Below are 19,554 nucleotides of genomic sequence, written 5' to 3'. Positions count from 1 at the left end.
TAAGTACAATGCCTCCTCCTCTGTGAATCCTTTCCTGACCTAATCCTAGGCAGAAGGCCATCTACTGGGTACCCAAAGCATTGTGTATGTGTCTTTATTATGTTGCAGAGAAGACTATTATTCTGAAATAATGTGAACAATGTTCACTTTTCCTTGAACTCTAAATTCCGTAACCATAGGACTAAGTTATCTTACTCCCATATGTCACTGACTGACTGTAGAAAATGACGCCAGTGAGGCAGCCCATTCCATTTTTGGTTGGATTTCATTGTTAGAAAGTTCTTTATTAGGACGAACCACACAGCCAGCCTCATTAACATCTACTTCCCAGCAGCAGGAAGCAGTACCACATACATCCCTCTCATGGAAGATTTTCAGATACCAAGGGCATGTCATCTCTCCCAAGAGGCTTATCTGATCATGTCCTGTGGTGTCCTCAGACATTTCCTATGAAAAATCCCACTCACTTCCCTCACTATACTTCCCTATATCACAAAGATATTGTCCATTTTATCTCTTTGTTTGTCACTGAAACCCTGATAGAGACTGTGGGGTTCAAGGAAGGGAGTACTTTGTTTGGGTGATGAATGCCGTATGTCCAACCTAGCACGTGACAAATTTTATTGAGCGCATACATGAATAGTAGGTTGAGGGCTTGAATGTGATAGGAAAATCAGCAAGGAGGATAATTAAAGACAGCCTTGAAGGTCATCTGTGTGAGAATGGCAGCCTTAAGACAAAGAGCTCCAGTGAGGACCTCAGTAGAATCCACTTGCCTTTAAATGACCTATCTTGCTGCTTCTCAAACTACCCACAGTTGGGAATAAATATTCTTCTGGTTCTGCATTGTTTACTGTTGGAACCGTGTGTGGTACATGGTATTCCAGTGCAATATGAGTTTACTTGGGGTCTTAGAGGTTTTCAAGTGTTCTTAAGTATTCCTGATATAGGTTTGCAGCTCCTTCTAGTTCATCTCATTCTTATCTGCCTCATTCACTCAGGCAACATTTATTAGAGACTCACAATCTTGCAGGCCTGGTGCTTTACTCTAGTCCTTGAAATTGAGTCAGACTACCCACAGGTTGCTACTCTCCCATTTAATGCAACTAAGTCACCAATAATAGCTGAGCTCATTGATAACTGTCTCATCCACCTAACCCCCAACATGCTTTCTGTCACTCAAGTGCCTCTATGGCCCAGACTCTCTAGATTCAATTTTATCCCAGTGGTGGCTAATAATACATTTCTCTTTGCTGCAGATTTTCATCCAGGTATTTGGACCAAGGCCTATCACTCTGTTTTCCTGCTTGGGTTGTTGCTTCAGCTCCATCATCCCCCAGGCTTTTCGGAATTTCACATCTGCTTTGGCCCCAGGATCACTCAGATAAGAGCTATTGAAATGTTCTCCTAGGGCCGTGTTAATGTCTTTGATGTAGATCTCAGACTTTGGACTATAAGAGTCAATAGGAAGCCCTTGATTGGATATGGCCAAGTATCTTATTCAGAAATTCAAGTGACTGCTCTCCCATCTCATGCCTGTGACAAATATCACAAACTGATTATTGCTTTCCCCCTACTGATTTCAGCTGTGATCTCATAACTCCTCTCAAGATGGCACTCTAGACAGCCACTACCAATCAACAGCCATTGGCAGGTGGAATGAAACTTATTTGTCATCCCCACACAGGCTTCTTGCCGTTGGTTTCCTGTTCTTCTTGCAGCAAAGTTATGTCATGTAAAACATGGGGGATGTGAATCAATCGGTGACCTCTGACTTTTTTCTGGTGGGCCTCTTCAGTCGCTCAAGGTCACCACAGCTACTCTTCTCCCTGGTGGCTGCCATGTTTATTGTGGGCCTCCTGGGCAACACTGTCCTGCTCTTCCTAATCTACATGGACTCCCGACTCCACACACCAATGTATTTCATGCTCAGTCAGCTTTCCCTGTTTGATGTCGTCTTCCCGCTGGTCACCATCCCCAAGATGGCCTCAGATTTCCTGCAGGGAGAAGGTTCCATCTCCTTTGGGGGTTGTGCAGCTCAAATATTCTTCCTCACACTCATGGGTGTGGCTGAGGGCATCCTGTTGACCATCATGTCCTATGACCGTTATGTTGCTGTGTGCCACCCCTTGCAGTATCCTGTGCTTATGAGGCGCCAGGTATGCTTGCTCATGGTGAGCTGCTCCTGGCTGGCAGGTGTGCTCAACGCCTCCATCCAGACCTCTGTCACTCTGAACTTCTCCTATTGTGCTTCCCACATCGTGGACCACTTCTTCTGTGAGGTACCAGCCCTGCTAAAACTCTCCTGTGCAGACACCTCTGCCTATGAGTTGGCATTGTCAATCTCGGGGGTGCTGATCCTTGTTCTTCCCCTGTCCCTCATCGCCACCTCTTACTGCCATGTGTTAGGGGCCGTTCTACGCATGCGCTCAGAGGAGGCTCGAAATAAGGCCTTTACCACTTGTTCCTCTCACATCACAGTCGTGGGACTGTTTTATGGCGCAGCGGTGTTCATGTACATGGTACCAGGTGCCTACCACAGCCCACAGCAGGATAACGTGGCCTCCCTCTTCTATGGCCTCGTCACTCCCATGCTTAACCCCCTCATCTACAGTCTGAGGAACAGGGAGGTGCGAATGGCGTTAGTCAAGGTGATCAGCAGAGCTGGGCTCAGGCCAAAGTGATGACCACATAGAGGGCTTCTAGTATGATTTCAGCGGTTCTCCATCCCATGGCCTTAAAGCACCCACTTGTGATGCAGCTGCTAAGCTCTCATGTTAAAGGCTGAGTGTCCAACTTCTTCTCATCCTGTGATGGGCTGGGTTCATGTCTTCTCCATGGAATTATGGAAATCAACAGTAGCAGCCCCAATCACTTCTGGTATATTCTTTCCCTATTCTTTAGTATTATTTACATGAATGGAAGGCATAGGGAATATAGTCAATAATATTATAATAACTATGTATAGTGCCAGGTGGGTACTAGACTAATCTGAGGAATCACTGTGTAAATTACATAAATGTCTAACCACTTTGCTGTACCCCTGAAACTAATATAAAATAATATTGAATGTCAACTCAAAAAAAAAAAAAACAAAACTAGAATTGAAATTTAAAAACTCTAAAGGAACCAGAATAAAGCATGAAAGACAGTATATATAAACTATATATTGTACCTAAATATGAATCTTTACACTGTCAGTTGATGAAAGAAAAAAGAAGGTACATAAGTGGTTATGAAGTGAATTTTTCAGGATAGAAGAGAGGCTGAAGCAGTAGAGGATGTGCTTACTGCTTAATGGTGGAAGAAATGGGTACATTCAATAGCAGAAGTTTGAGGACAGCCATTAGTCTGATCTAGAATATCAGTTGTGAGTCCTTATGTCTGAGGGGAGTTGTAACAGAGACTCTTATTGAGAGAGGGAAGGATCCCTTGATAAATCAATGTAAAGCAGTCCCAGTTGTTTTCTAATATATGAATGAGTGCACCACTCATATGTATATTATTTGTCTGAGTTATTGTATATCTGAGTTTATTTATTATATGTATTTCACATAAATTTGAAAATCGACATTTCTATTTTTTCAAAAATATACCATAATTCCTTAATAGCTAGTAAAGTTGAGCATATTTTCACCTATCTGTTGGTCACTACATTAGATGAAAGAAAATGACCATGATATTCTAAAATATCTTAACTATTGATGAATTTAAATATATATGTGAGAATTATCTGAAAAAATATTCACCTGAGGCATTTTAGGAGATATTTTCTATGGTAATATAGTCACTCTTGTGAAAGTAGTTTTGTTTATAATTATTTATATATTTATATATTATACATCTTTATTTACATTTATTTATATTTTCTATGAAAATAAACTTTTATTCAGATCTCCTAGTTTATTTTTAGAGATTTCAGCAAATAGTTCCCTCCAATTTTCTCTAATTTTCTTTTTCAGCAGCTACTTCTCCTTTATCATTTCTAATTTTCTATTTGAATATTATCTGCCTTTTTCTGAATTAGGTTAGCTAAAAAATATCTTGGATGTCTAAAATAGTTGTCATTGTTATATGTTTCTAAAAAAAAAAAATTATATATCACGATCAATTGGGGTCCATTCCAGAGGCCCAAGAATAGTTCAACATACACAAATTGATCAATGTGATACATCACATAAACAAAATAAAGGATAAAAATCAAATGATTATATCAATAGATGCAGAAAAAGCATTGGACAGCATCCATTTATGATTGACACTTAAAGTGCATATAGAAGGAAAGTACCTCAACATAATAAAGGCACCATGAAGCAAACCATCAGCTAATATCATACTTAATGGTGAAAAAATAAAACCTTCCCTTTAAGACCAAAAACATGACAAGGCTGCCTGCTATTACCGCTCTTACTCCATATGGTATCAGAAGTCCAAGCTAGAGCAATCAAGCAAGAGAAAGAAATAAAAGGTATCTAAATTGGAATAAAGAAATCGAATTGTTACTTTCTGCTGATGACATGATTCTCTATATCAGTGTTCCCCTTTTTGGCACCAGGGACTGGTGCTCCAATGAGAATTTAATGCCTGATAATCTGAGGTGGAGCTGAGGCAGTGATGCTAGAACTGGGGAGCACCGCAAATGCTTTACTCGCCTGCCTGCTGCTTGCCTCCTGCTATGTGGCCTGGTTCCTAATGGGCCATAGACTAGTACTGGTCCATGGTCTAGGGGTTAGGGACCCTTGCTCTATATAGAAAACCCCCAAGACTGCACTAAAAACCTATTATAAACAATAAACAAATATAGTAAATTTGCAGAATACAAAATCAACATACAAAGATCTATTGCATTCCTATACACTAACAATGAAATTTAGAAAAAGAAAACAACAATTTATTTTACAATTGCAAACAAAAATAATAGAATATCTAGAAATAAACTTAACAAGGCATGTGAAGGACCTATACACTGAAAACTATAAGACGTTATTAAAAACAATTGAAGAAGACACTAAAAAAGAAAAGATATTTTATGTTTGTGGATTGAGAGAATCCACATAATTAGAATGGCCATATTACCCAAAACAATATGCAAATTTAATGCAATCTCCATCAAAATTTCAAAGGCTTTTTTAAGAAAAAATAGAGTAAAAAAAATCATCAGATTTGTATGGAATCACAAACGACCCTGAATAGTCAAAGAAATCCTGAGTAAAAAGAATAAGGCCAGAGGTATCACATTACCTGACTTCAATTATACTATAAAGCAAAAAAATCAAAACAGCATAGTATTGGCAGAAAAACAGACACAGGTCATTGAAACAAAACTGAGAGCCCAGAAATAAATTCACATACATACGGGCAAATAATTTTTGACAAAGGAGCCAAAAATATACGATGAAGAAATGAAAGCTTCAATAAATAGTGCTGGAAAAATTGGAAAGAAACATGGAAAAGAATGAAACTAGACTGCTGTCACCATACTCCAAAATTAACTGATAATGAATCAAAGACCTAAATATAAGACCTGAAATAATAAATTGCATAGAAGAAAACATAGGTGCTGAACTCATGGACCTTGGATCTAGAGAGGATTTTATAAATTTGACCTCAAAGTCAAGGGAAGTAAAAGCAAAAATAAATGAGTGGAACAATATCAAACTTAAAAGCTTCTACACAGCAAAAGGAACCATCAATTAGACAAAGAGGCAAACAACTGAATGGGAGAAGGTGTTTGCAAACAATGCTTCTGATAAGGGCTAATAATCAAAATAGATAAAGAACTCATACAACTCAACAACAAATAAACAAATAATCCAATTAAAAAATGGGCAGAGGACCTGAATAGACACTTCTCCTAAGAGGACATATGAACAGCCAATAGACATATGAAAAGATGCTCAACTTAACTAGCTATTAGAGAAATGTAAGTTAAACCACAATGAGATACCACCTCACACCATTAGAATGGTTATCATCAATAGGTAAAGTGATAACAAGTGTTGGAGAGGTTGTGGGAAGAAAGAAATCCTCACATAATGCTGGTGGGAATGTAAATTGGTACAGCCATTATGAAAAGCAGTATGTACTTTCCTCAAAAAATCAAGAATAGAATTATCATATGGCCTAGCAACCCCTTTCCTGGGTATCTACCACGAATGTTTGAAAACATTTATTTGTAAAGATATATGCACCATGTTATTCATTGTAGCATTATTCACAGTGGCCAAGACATGAAAACAACCGAAGTGCCCTTAGATAATTGATTGGATAAAGAAGATGTGGTACATATATACAATGGAATACTACTCAGCCATAAAAAAGATGAAGTATTACCATTTTCGACAATATGGATAGATCTCGAATCATCATATTAAGTAAAATAAGTCAGACAAAAAAAGTTCAGAACCATATCGTTTCACTCATATTTGGGGTATAAAACTGAAAGCAACAACTGAACAAGACAAATAAAAACTCACGAGACACAGACAGTGGTTCAGTAGTTACCAGAGAGAAAGGGTGTGGGGAGAGATAGATAAGGGTGAAAGGGGTCAAATATATGGTGATGGAAGGAAATTTAATTTGGGGTGGTGAACACACAATGCAATATACATATGACATATTGTATTGTGTACTCAAAACCTACATGATTTTATTAACCAATATCATTTATTTAAATTAAATAAATTTAATTTTAAAAATTAATGTTTTTTCTCTTAGTTCTTTTCTAATCATTTTCTTAAAATTGTTCTGGTTTTAGTCTAATTTTTATGATTTCAACCTCGATCTAAACATTTATAAAATTAATTTCTATTTCTTAATACACTATTCTAGACTAGATGTTTTTATTTAATCAGTGCTTTAGCTGGTTTCCATTGATTTTTAAACATCAATGTTGTGATTTTCTATATAATATGCAGTTTTATTTTGTGTTAATTTTAACTAAATATTTATAACATATTTTTAAACGGTTCCCAAATGACAGCTTTATTTTTAACAGGTCTGTTTTATCATTATGCTGAAATAATTTTGTCTCTATTATTCATACTTTTGGAATTTGACATTTTCTTCTGTTGCCTAAACGTATGGTCAAATTTTATTAATTTCCATAAATATTTGAGTATATTACTACTAACTCAATATTTATTATACACCCAAAGAAAGCCTAAAAGTATACAATGAGTGTTTGAAAAGTATAACAGAAAATCTTTTTTTACTTGGGATAATGCCAAGATATCTTTGATATAACAACAGAGCATAATGCACAAAAGAAAAAAAAAATTGTTAAATTAGATTTCATGAAAATGAAGTTTTCCTGTTTGGAAGACACTATTGAGAAAATAAAAATGTAAACCACAAACTGTGAGGAAATATTTGCAAATCACATATCTAAGAAAGGACTTATATCTAGATTATATAAAGAATTCTTAAAACTTCATAAAAAAACAACAGCAATTTTAAAAATGGACAAAACATTTGAATAGATACTTCACCAAAGAAAATATATGGATCTCAAATAAAGAAGTAAAGAGATGTTTGACATTTAGTTATAAAGAAAACATAAATTAAGAATTCAATGTAATATCAATACACACTTATTAGAATGGGTAGAATGAAAATACTGACCACAACAAACCATGTCAAGGTAGTAGGGGGACTGGAATTCTTATAAATTGCTTGTAGGAAGGTAAAAGAGAACATATGCTTTGGAATATTTTTTTTTGGCATTTTCTTATAAAGTTATGATTCCTCCATTCAATTAAGTATTTACTTAAGAGAAGCAAAATTACATGCTCATAAAAACATATACCTAAATGTGTGTAGCAGCTTCATTTATAATAATCAGAAATTGTAAACAAACCAAATATTCATCAACGGATGAACTGAGTAAATGAACTGTAGGATAAATGTACAATGGAATGTTACTCAGCAAAAAAATAAATGAAAATTGACACACAATGATATGAATGTATATTAAATTATAGGTGTTACATGAAGGAAGCCAAGCTAAAAGTGGTACATACTGTATATGTATAAAAATGCAAAGTAAGCTATGGGTGGGAAAAGTAATTGGTTGTTGCCTAGGTAATGCAAGTGAGCATCAGAAATTTTCCAAGGAAACATTTGAAATGATGCATATGTTTATTATCTTGAGTAACATATATTCATAGGTATATGCATGTATCAAAACATGAAAAATTGTACACTTAAAATAGGCGTGAAAAAGATGAAATATTATTTTCCAGCATTTATTAAATATGATCTTATGATTGAGGTTTCTCTAAGTGGTCACACTTCATATTCACCTTGGGAGATTTTTACCTGGCCTGGAGCTTCTAATTTTGTAGGTTTAGCCAATAAGATAGGGCTTGGAATGTGTACTGTTTAAAAGCTTCTAAAAATTTGTATACAAATCAATTATTTGAATTTTCTGTATCTGGTCACATTGAAACACTTCCCAAATTAAAAAAAAAAACACCTCAATATCAAATTATCTGACAACACAAGAAATAATTAGGAATACTTAAGGTAAAAATTTAAAGATGCCAAACAATTTACTAAAAATTGTAAAAATCTTTCACATATTTTTCTAGGAATAAATCAGAGCTCTAATACCTATTAAGGATTACTTAGAATAAACAAATTAGAACATGAAAGATAAAAATTAGGGAGCAGAAAACCATCCTTGAAAGGATATATATAGCTCGACATATTAGTAAACCGCAAGTGATGTAATCAAGTGATTTATGCTTTCACTTAAAAAGGAAAGATATGAACAAGAAACTATAAATAAGGAGGTCAGTAGGAAGAAATAGGAAATAGAAGAAATAGAAACTAAAAGTATAGTAACAGAAGAAAAAGACTGGAAAAGAACACTGCGTATACATTGGCATGCAAATTTATAGATAGGTGTGACATTTCAAATTAAATACTTATTCAAGTAATGATATTGGTTCATTCACTGTCGTTTGAGGAAAAACAAATAAGATCTCTAGTTCCCAAATATATTCCATATAATTTTCATGTGGCTTAAAGAAATATTTTAAAATAAACTTAAAATGGAGAAAATTTAACTAAGACAATTCAATGGGGGAATACTTTTGTTTGTTTGTTTACGATATACAACCTCTACTTCATACCACATACAAAAATTAACAGAAAATGGATCATAGACATAAATATAAGTGCAAAAACTACATAACTCAGAAGAAAATATAAGAGTAAGTCTTCATAATCTTATGTTAGGCAATGGTTTAAAATGACACCAAAAGTTCAAATAACAAGAGATAAAAACAAACAAATTGGACAACATTGAAATTAAAACCTTTTTTGTTTCAAAGTATGTGATCAGGAAAGTGAAAAGACAACCTGCATAATGGAATAAAATATTTTCAAATCCTTAACTTTGGTCTTGGCAATGACATTTTTGGATATAACACCAAAAGCACACACACACACACAAACAAAAATAAATAAGTACATCTACATGAAACCAAAATCTTCACAGCAGAAGAAAGCATTAACAAAATTAAAAGGAAATCTATGAAATGAAAGAAAATATATTTCAACTGTATATCTGATAGTAAGATAATATTCTAAATAAAAGAAACTCGTACAAGTAAATAGCCAAAAAAAAAAAACCCTCCAATAATAATCTAATTTAAAAATTGGCAAAGGACCTAAATAGACAGTTTTACAAAGAAGATATGCAAATGGCTAAGAAGTGCATTAAAATGAGTTCAACATCACTAATCATTAGGAGAATGTAAAATTAAAACCACAATGAGATATCACCTAACCCCTGTAAGAAGGGCTATTATAAAAAGACAAGAGATAGTAATTGTTTGCCATGATGTGGAGAAAAGGGAATCCTTCTGGTACTGTTGGTAGAAATATAAATTGGTACAGCCACTATGTAAAACAGTATGGAGGTAGCTCATCAAATTAAAAATAAAATTATCATTTAATTCAGCAATCTCACTTCTGTGTATATATCTAAATAAAATTAAATCACATTCTTAGACAGATATCTGCACCCTCATGTTTATTGGAGCATTATTCACTAACATGGAAACAACATAAGTCTGTTGACAGATGAATGGATAAAGAAAATATGTCATATGTTAATAACTTTTTCAGCTATAAAAATGTATATCCTGACATTTGTAACAACATGGATGAACACTGAGGTCATTATGCTAAGTAAAATAAGTCAGAGAAAGACAAATATGATCTCATATATGAATCTGAAAAAATTTAAGTCAAACCCATAGAAACAGGGAATGGGAAAGGTGGGGGAAATAGATGATAGTGATCAAAGGGTACAAACTTCCAGTTATAAGATGAATAATTTTGGGGACCTTTTAATGTAAAAGCATGATGATTATAGTTAACAATACTCTATTATAATCTTGAAAGTTGCTAAGCAAGTAGATCTTAAATATTTTCAACTGCACACATAGCCCAAAATGGTAATCATGTGAGATGATAGATGTGTTAATTAACTTTATTGGGGTGGTTATTTTATAATATATATGTATAACAAATTATCACATTGTATACCTTACACAATTATATCTCAATAAAGCTGGGGAAAAAGTGCCAGGCCTAATTCCAATCGGTCAGCCTATGTCACAGACCGTTGTTGTGGCGCAATCAAATTTAAGACCCACGGAGCTAACTGAAATGAATTGTGAGCCTTTATTAGCCGGCCAGTGACTGACTTTTCCCACTAGAGAATCAGCCCTGAGCTTTCAGAGGAGGTCCCTTATAAAGCCTACAATTACATTAAATAAGCAAGCAGGTTTACAGAAGCAGGAGTTAACCATTAGCATATCTTTGTACAGGATGACATTAGCATACCTTTGCACAGAATATCTCCTAGAACTATACCCTGGTTAAACATTAAACAAGCTAGCAGAAGTTGGCCATTTGAAAATCCACCCCCACTCCCCATTCTTGAGCCAATCACTGGGGCCAGATAGATGGAATATGATGATTAGGAGGCCTGGGTAGCATCACTGTAGCTAGGCATCCTGGTTCTGCTTCACTTGAATCAAGTAAACCAGGATGGGGAGACTGCAAAAAAATATCAAGACAGGAGGGTAAATACTAAAAGGACACAACTGACATCCTCTCTCAGGGAGAGAGGTATCCCTCAGGGACCATGACACAGTACAGATCCATATCTCGAGTACCCCTTTTCTGGAGTAGCCTAAGATGAATTTCTGGGGAAGGAAGGATAAAATTCAGCCAGGCACAAAGAGGGCCTCTGTTCCCCATCATTGCAGCCCTGCTGGGGTTGGGGGGCATCCCGCAGCCATGGGGCAAGACCAGAGCTGACCAGAGCTAATTTAGTCCTGCCCTGGATTTTGTTTCTCTGCCCTTGGGAAAGGTGGAAACAAGGACCCTTGTTGCCCAGGGAGGAGGGGGAGGAAGGAATCAGCTATGCAGCCACGATAAACTGGGCCAGCCAGCTCCCTCTGGCCTCCCTTGATCACCCTTAGGAGGGATATTCACTCTCACTGCTGAGCAGTATTCTGTGGTGTGAATGCATCATTTATATTTACCCATTTCACTCTAATGCTCATTTGAGCAGTTTCTGGTCTGGCTACCACACATGGTGTCATTAGAGGCATCTAGTGCATGTTTTTTGGTGAACATATGAGCACATGTATGGTGTAGATACCTAGGAGCAATGCTGCCATTTTCCCAAGTGGTTGTATAAACCTGCCCTTCTACCGTCATCATAAGAATGTTCCAGATTCTCTGCACCCCCTCAGAGGGTTTTAAGGTGAACCTGGGGTTGAGAACTATAGCTCTGTGCTATGTATACAGGTGCGTACAAAAGGTACACATGCATTTTCTAAACCACACAGCACAGGATACGTGACCCTATCTGTGCACACAGAAGGTGTCACCATGTACCTGTACAGTGGCCCCTGCTTCCCTCTGCTGGCTCTCTTGCTACTGCAGCTGCCTGGGCTTAGTTGTAACATCCCTAGCACCTGCATTTGAAAGTTCAAAAGCCTCTGAGTTTGGGAGGAGGTTGAGGGTGGGAGGGGTCTGGGGGTGGCTGCAAGACCCCTGCAGGTCTGCCTTCTCATTCTACTGCTACTTGCTCCCCCTTCTTACCTGGTCCCATGGTGAAGGGACCAGGTTTCACTAATGAGGAGGGGGTAACGGTTGGGCCATCCTGAGGGAGGGTTAGATGATTGTTAAGGGCCTTCGAGAGCCACACGAGGTGATTTTTTAATGGGAAACAGCCTCCCCCCAAGCTCAAGATTTCCCCAAAGTGAACAGGAAGGCATGGCTCCAGAACCTGTGGTCAGATGGGGTACACTGTGTGGTTTGGGTTGGGTCACTGCAGGTTTATTTCTAGTGCCAGCCTCTGATCCTGCAGACATGGGGGCATGGAATGAAGCTATTTCCAGCATGAAACATCCAGTTTCCTGTGGTCCTACCTGCAGCTGTGACCTCACTTAGAGCAATGGTGACAGTCCTTAAGGTGGGAAGGGACTGGGGAGCCTAAATGTGAGTGTGTGGCTGAGGTCTCAACACTGGCCAAGAGGTACCACTAGAGAGGAGCGGAACCTCCTTCTTCTACAATCTTCCATGGCTCCCCATTGCTGTGCAGAAGAGCCAAGCCTTTTCTGGTTCACTTCTGTCATAAGTACCCTCAGTCCTGCCTCTATCCTCCCTGGGCTTCAGCTTCACCTCCTCCCTCTGTCTCCTACCTGAGACCATGAGCCTCCCAAGGGCAGGGTCAGGAGTGCTGTCAGCTGTCTTAGGTGCCCAGAACAAGACTTAGCCATGTCTACGCTCAGCAAACACAGGCCCCAGGAGTGTACAAGATAACAGTGATACCTGCCTCCAGGTACTTGTGAGAAGGACCCAATGTCATAGCACCTGTAATGTGTTGGTCATGGGAACTAGACCTTCAGGATTTGGTGGATGTCAGCCAGAGTCAACTCAGCACAGATAAGTAGCAGTTTCTGCCCTGGAGGGCTCGAGTTGAACCCTACCACCATATAGCAGCTAGGGTGCCTGTTTTCTCATCTTTAAAATGATAATGAAAATTGTATCAGAGAACCTTGTAGAGTTGTTTTGAGGATAAATAAGTAAAAAGATGCGGAAACATTTAGTCCACACCTGGCACTAGCATGATAATGGCCAATTCTTCCCCTTCAGATGTGAGTGATTGTAACAAATATTCTCCTGCCTTCTGATGAGCAAATGGTTTCTGAAGAATAAGGAGAAAAAAATAGGCCATGCACTCAGAGGAAAATGTGTCATTTCTAAAATCTAAATTCATGTTTATGAATTAAAACATAATAATAGGCCTCCACGGTACTTCTCAAGTCTTATGTAATAAGAAGCAAAGCCCAATGACTCAGCATGGAAATGGAGGAGTTGTCTTTCTGTGGCTTCAATTGTTGAACTGTGCATGCTTGGAAAGTTTGCTGGTGTTAAATGTCCCACGATGGAAGGTAGGGGAGTGAAGACAGAGCCCAGTCCATGTTCAATCCCAGGGCTTCTGTGAAAGAGCATCAGGTGATGGAGCTCCTCTCTCTGTGTCTCCCCCTCCCACTCCTGGGCCACTTGTGAGCTAAACGAGGAATCCTGCCACAGCTGAAATTAAGGACAGGACTAGTCAGGATCCAGGTGTCCTTGCAGACCCTCTCCTAATGAACTCATTTCTGACTGAGTCTCTGGGTCACACAGCCCCAAGGACTCTTACTAATTAATGAGTCAGCTGCAATTAGCTACCTAAAGTCAAACTCATAAGGCCGTTTGTTAATGGGTAGTGATTAACAGGCAGACTCTTTGTCATCATGGGCCTGGCAGGAATATTCTATTGAACTTCAGGGACTGCAGCAGTGAAGTGGGATATTGTTACATATGATGGACCACATGCTACACTCTTTCCATGGAAACCCTAATAAATTTTAAAAAACAATCATCTGTAACACTGTACAACATTCCCACACATTTCGAAAATTAAACTAGGTGCTTAAAAACAGAGAAAAACCCCTGGCTATAAGAACTTCTTCCAGATAGTTAACTCTACCAAGTAACCCAGAAGACACTTTCTTCAGTAAATTTTGGCCTTACATGTTTGATTGCTCACTTTCTTTCCTACATGGAAAACCCAGAAATTGCCCACCAAATTTTTCCTTAGAGTTTATACCAATAATTATTGACACAATGCCCATTGTCCAAATCCAGGTACTTCATCTGCCATGTTGCATACACTGTGGCCCAAGCCTTGCATGAAATGATTTTGCTGAAAACAGAAATAGATCCTACGGGGCATGCAGACCAACCCATGCTTCTTCCCTGGTTTACATAAACATCCCTCAGAAGCAGGACATTTATTGACCACTGGATGGCATCTGGGGTTATTATACTGAGATACAACATCATGACCATGTTTTGGTCTCAAGATCAACAAAGTTGAGCAAAATGGATGCAGGGTTGTTTCACACTGGTTATGAGTTTATCTGTAAGTATTATGTCTATTTGGGGAATTCTGTCATTGGGGGCTTAAGTTTCAAACTATTAAATAGAAATTGTATCAGAAAAATATTTTCTAATGTAGGATGAAATGCTATAAAATATCCAGGGACAACTCATGACAAAATATAGGGAGATCAAAATTAGTCAAATTTATTCTTTTCTTAGCATATATGTTATGCCAGAAAATATTGACATAATGATATCTGACTCCAGCCATTTCATCTGTATTTCTGTGCATAATGTGCCGTGCCCAAATTCCCTGGGAAATGCTTTTACTGAAAACAAATGGATTCTATATGATATCCGAAAATAATTCTGGGAAATGAATTGTTTTTATACATAACTATTCCTACGAATCCTGCAACAATCATGGCAGCAAGTAATAAGATCCCATTTTTAAATGTGAGAACAGTGGTGATGCATATAACTAAGGATAACCCATTCCTCTGAATTGCAAATGGGTTTGTCTGGATTTTAACCCTGGCTTCTCTAATCTAAAGCCCATGTACAGAATATATTTATAAACACATGTCTTCATGAACAAGGGATAAATACATTAATCAAATTTGTATATTAAATAAAATAAATGTATCAAAATTTTATGTAGACAAAGGCAAATATGTACATCTAAATTAATGTAAGAATGTTAATTTTCACTTAATTTCTATTTTTACTAACAATAGTATTTGATATGTAATATAAAGCTTATGTAGAGTTGACTCAGAAAGAAAGGTGACTCTTATTACCAAAACGCAATTCTAAATTATTTAGAATGTTTCAACCCAAAATAATTGAAGACTTAAACAATAAATGCTTGAACCATAAGGCGTTAGTTATTTCCCACGACAGTTTCTTGAGCCCCAGAAGTTCAAAGTTTAACTGGCTGAATCCAAAAATTTATTAAAATTCAGGAATTTTGAATTTTTACACTGTCATAGATTGTTTCATCCCTTGACAAGTCACAAGATTGTCTCACCAAAATGAGTAAAAAAAAAAAAGGGCAAAAACACACAAACAAACCAGTTATGACATTTTCAAAGTATAAAAATAACAGACTTTGTCAGGATTGCACCAGAGCCCATGTCTAAGTCACCCTCTTGACAACATTCTAGAATTTTTGCAATTGGATTTAAGCGCTCCGTCATTGTTCTCACAAGAAGAGTTTATTTCACTTTAGCATGTAAGATGGTGAACACATAAACAAAAATGAGCATCTTCCAGAAAGGAACCTGAGGGTGAGAGGTGGGGAAGAAAAGATTGCTAAAGAGGTATAGACTTCTATCTCCAATTTGAAAACGCTCCTCATTTCCAAACTATGCCTCTAGCTTTACCCATTTCTGATGAAAATCCAATTTACAAACAGTGTTGGGGATCACATATCCTTAGGTGAAGAAAAAAAACATGAATTTTCCTGCTGGTCTTGGTCTGCTAGTGAAAGTAGAGGAGTTTATCTCCAATAGTCTACATGGTCAAGGCCTGGTCATTAGTGAGGAGATGATAGAATGATCTGTTGAATTCACAGAGGTATGAGGTCATTTCAGTATTGGAGATAGACATTATAGAGACATCTGAGCAGAGTCCTGATATGAGTGTGCACCTTTTTGACGTAGCACTAAATTAACATCTTGACTTTGTTCTACATATTACCTGTATAGACATATTCTGAGCTAATGCTTATAGAAAAGGTTTGTGCAAGCTATTGTTTTTAACTGATCATATCTATTCGTGAAAGTAAATAAAATGAAATGAGTAAAATGAATAAAATTAAAAGTTAGAAAGCTCTGGTCAAGATGGCAGAATAAGTAAGTGCTGTGCTTGCCTCCTCTCACAACCACATCAAAATTGTAACTAAACTACAGAATAGCTCTCATTGAGAGTAGCCTGAAGTCTAACTGAACAGAGGTCCTACAACTGGGGACACACAGATGAAGCTACCTCAAGACTGGAAGGAAGGGCAGAGACACAAAACAGGCTGGTCCCATACCTGTGTGTGGCAGTTGAGCATCGGGAGTGATATCTCAGCTGCAGCGATCCCCCCAGAAGAGCAAGGGGTCTTGGCCTTATACCAGGTTCCCATCCCAGGGTTCCAGTGCCAGGAAGAGAAGTCCCCACAACTTCTGGCTGTGAAAACCAGCGGAGATTGTGGCTGAGCGAGATGGAGGGCTGCAGGAGTCACAGACTTTCCTCTTAAACAGCCTACGTGAGGACCTACCTGCTGACAGACTCACTTGTGCTAAGCTCTAGCACTAGGGCAGCTGCTAAAAAGGAGCCACAGACATATGGGGAGTAATTGAGTTGCCTAGCTTCAGGACAAGGGCTGGAGAGCCAAGGCAGCTTTCTCCCAGACAGAAGTGCTGACAGAGGACATTATTCTTTTGTTGAACTATCCCTTGCCCAATTTACAGACACAAGCAGGTGCCATATCTGAGTTTCCATCAATATAGCCAACACTTGTTGCCCTACCCTGGTGACTCCTTGAGATGCTGCCCCTCCCAGTGTGCAGCCCCATTCAAAATGCTTCCAGTAGATTTTCCATACAAACAGCCTGTCTTGGCTCATGCTACAGACTTTCTGAAAATCTTTCAAAGGTTCACAAAACCCAAACAAGCAGCATCTGGCCTCACTATGCCCTGTATCTCTTCCTGATCAGCCCCAAGCCCATCACTAGTGGCAGCCAGCCTCAATTTGTAGCTTGGCCTCTCAAGGCAGTTCCAAGCCCAGCATGTGTGGCAGGCATGTGCAGATTGCTTGGTGGCTCATGCCAGGTGGCCCTGGGCATTATACAAGCTGCAGCTGAATGTGGCCTGTGGCAGGGCCCCTTCTAGGAGGCCCTGACCTGCACACCCAGTGACCAGTTTTATTCTCAGCTGGAGCACCATTGGGGTCACATCTGAGGACAACTTACCCAGAGGGCAGACACCAGAGCCCTGCTAAATTGAATTCTGCTCTGTAGGGTCAATCCCTCCCACTGATGAGCAAACAGCAACCAAGTCTCTACTACAATGGGAGGGCAGACACAACCTATATAAGGGACATAACTGAAGCACCTGGCTCAGGTGACTAGGGAAGACTGTGTAACTGGGAACCACAGCACACCTACTATATAAGCTGACTCTACTAAAACCCAGAGACATAGCAACCCTACCTAATACATAGAAACAAACACAAGTAGGCAGACAAAATGAAGAGATAAAAAAACATGTCCCAAATGAAAGAACAGAGCAAAGCTCCAGAAAAAGAGCTAAACAAAATGGAGACAATTAATCTTCCAGATGCAGAGTTCAAAACACTTGTTATAAGGATGCTCAATGAACTTAGGGGAAGAGTAGATGAACTCATTGAGAACTTTAACAAAGAGACAGACAAGTAGTTTAGATGAAGTGAAAGACTGAATAAGTGATTTAGAAGAAAGGTAGTAGAAAACACCCAATCAAAGCAGTAACAAGAAGAAAGAATCTAAAAAAAATTAGGATAGTTGAAGGGGCCTCTGGGACAACATCAAGCTTACCAACATTCACATCATAGGGATACCAGAAGGAAAAGAGATAGAGCCAGGGATTGAAAACCTATTTCAAGAAATAATGACTAAAAACTTCCCTAATTTTCCTATTTCTCTGGTGAAGGAAATAGACATACAAGTCTAGGAAGCACAGAGTCCCAAACAAGGTGAACCCAAATAGGCCTACACCAAGACACATCACAATTAAAATGCCAAAGTTCAAAGACAACAGAGAGTCTTAAAAGCAGCAAGAGAAAAGCAATTAGTTACCTACAATGGAGCTCCCATAATACCGTCAGCTGATTTTCCACAGAAACTTTGCAAGCCACAAGGGATTGGCAGGAAATATCCAAACTGATGAAAAGCGAAGACTTTCAACTAAGATTACTCTACCCAGCAAAGCTATTATTTAGAACTGAAGAACAGATAAACAGAAAAAGCTGAAAAGAGTTCATTATCACCACATCGGTATTACAGAAAATGTTAGAGGTACTTCTTTAAGAAGAACAAAGAAAAAAAAAATAAAAAATATGAATAATAAAATGGCAACAATTACATATCTATCAGCAATTACTTTAAATGTAAATCGATTAAATGCTCCAATCAGAAGATAAGGTCACTGAATAGATAATAAAATAAGACCCTGACATATGCTACTTACAAGAGACTCACTTCATATTGAAAGATATACACAGGCTCAAAGTAAAGGGATAAAAAAAAAAGATGTTTTATGAAACTGGAAACAAAAAAAGCTGGGTTAACAATACTTATACTAGACCAAATAGACTATAAAACAATGGCTATAACAAGAGATGAAGAATAACCCAATAGTCCCACTTCTGAGCATTTATTTGAAGAAACCCAAACATAACTTTCAAGGGACATGTGAATCCATGTGTTCTCCACAGCAGTATTTACAGTGGCCAAGATATAGAGGCATCTTGGGTGTCCATCAGTGGATGAATGGATAGGAGTGGTGTGACAGAGAAAAACAAATGTCATATGCAGAATCTAGAGAACAGTATAAACAAATAAACAGAAATAAGATCATAGATACAGAGATCATTTTGATGGTTGTCAAATTAAAAGATGGGGGTTATGTGAAGGGGGAAGGGATTAAGAGGTTCAAACTGGTAGTTACGAAATAGTCATGAGGATGTAGAATATAGCACGGGGAATATAGTCAGTAGTATTATAATAACCATGTATGGTGTCAGATGGGTACTATATTTATCAGGGTGAACACTTCATACGTTATATACATGTTTAATCTCTGTGTTGTATACCTGAAACTAATATATGTTAACTATAATTGAAAAAATAAAAATATAAAAATTAAAAATATAGAAAACAGGAAAAAATGTTAATGTGTGTGTGAATACACCAAATATATCCCTCCATATGTCCTGAACTTTAAGCTTTAACAACATATAGTCAGACTTTTTATTATGTTTAGATGTATTGTGAACACATTTACAGAAGCACGGTACTAATTTCAATCACTGCTTTGTAGACACCGTTCACATTTTTCTTTGTCT

At 37.8% G+C, this 19,554-nt stretch overlaps 1 protein-coding gene across 1 annotated transcript; it reads left to right on the top strand.

Annotated features, from left to right (window-relative positions):
- Nucleotides 1-1,742: 1,742 nt before the first annotated feature.
- Nucleotides 1,743-2,684, top strand: LOC107509542 (olfactory receptor 2Z1). Its single transcript, XM_016142150.2, has one exon. The coding sequence runs from the start codon at nt 1,743-1,745 to the stop codon at nt 2,682-2,684; it is 942 nt and encodes a 313-aa protein (XP_015997636.2).
- Nucleotides 2,685-19,554: the final 16,870 nt, after the last annotated feature.

This window comes from Rousettus aegyptiacus, unplaced genomic scaffold, assembly GCF_014176215.1.
Source record: "Rousettus aegyptiacus isolate mRouAeg1 unplaced genomic scaffold, mRouAeg1.p scaffold_m13_p_16, whole genome shotgun sequence".
Taxonomy (NCBI): Eukaryota; Metazoa; Chordata; class Mammalia; order Chiroptera; family Pteropodidae; genus Rousettus; species Rousettus aegyptiacus.
The sequence above is the reverse complement of the archived record's forward strand: the minus strand, read 5'-3'. Positions and strand labels throughout refer to the sequence as shown.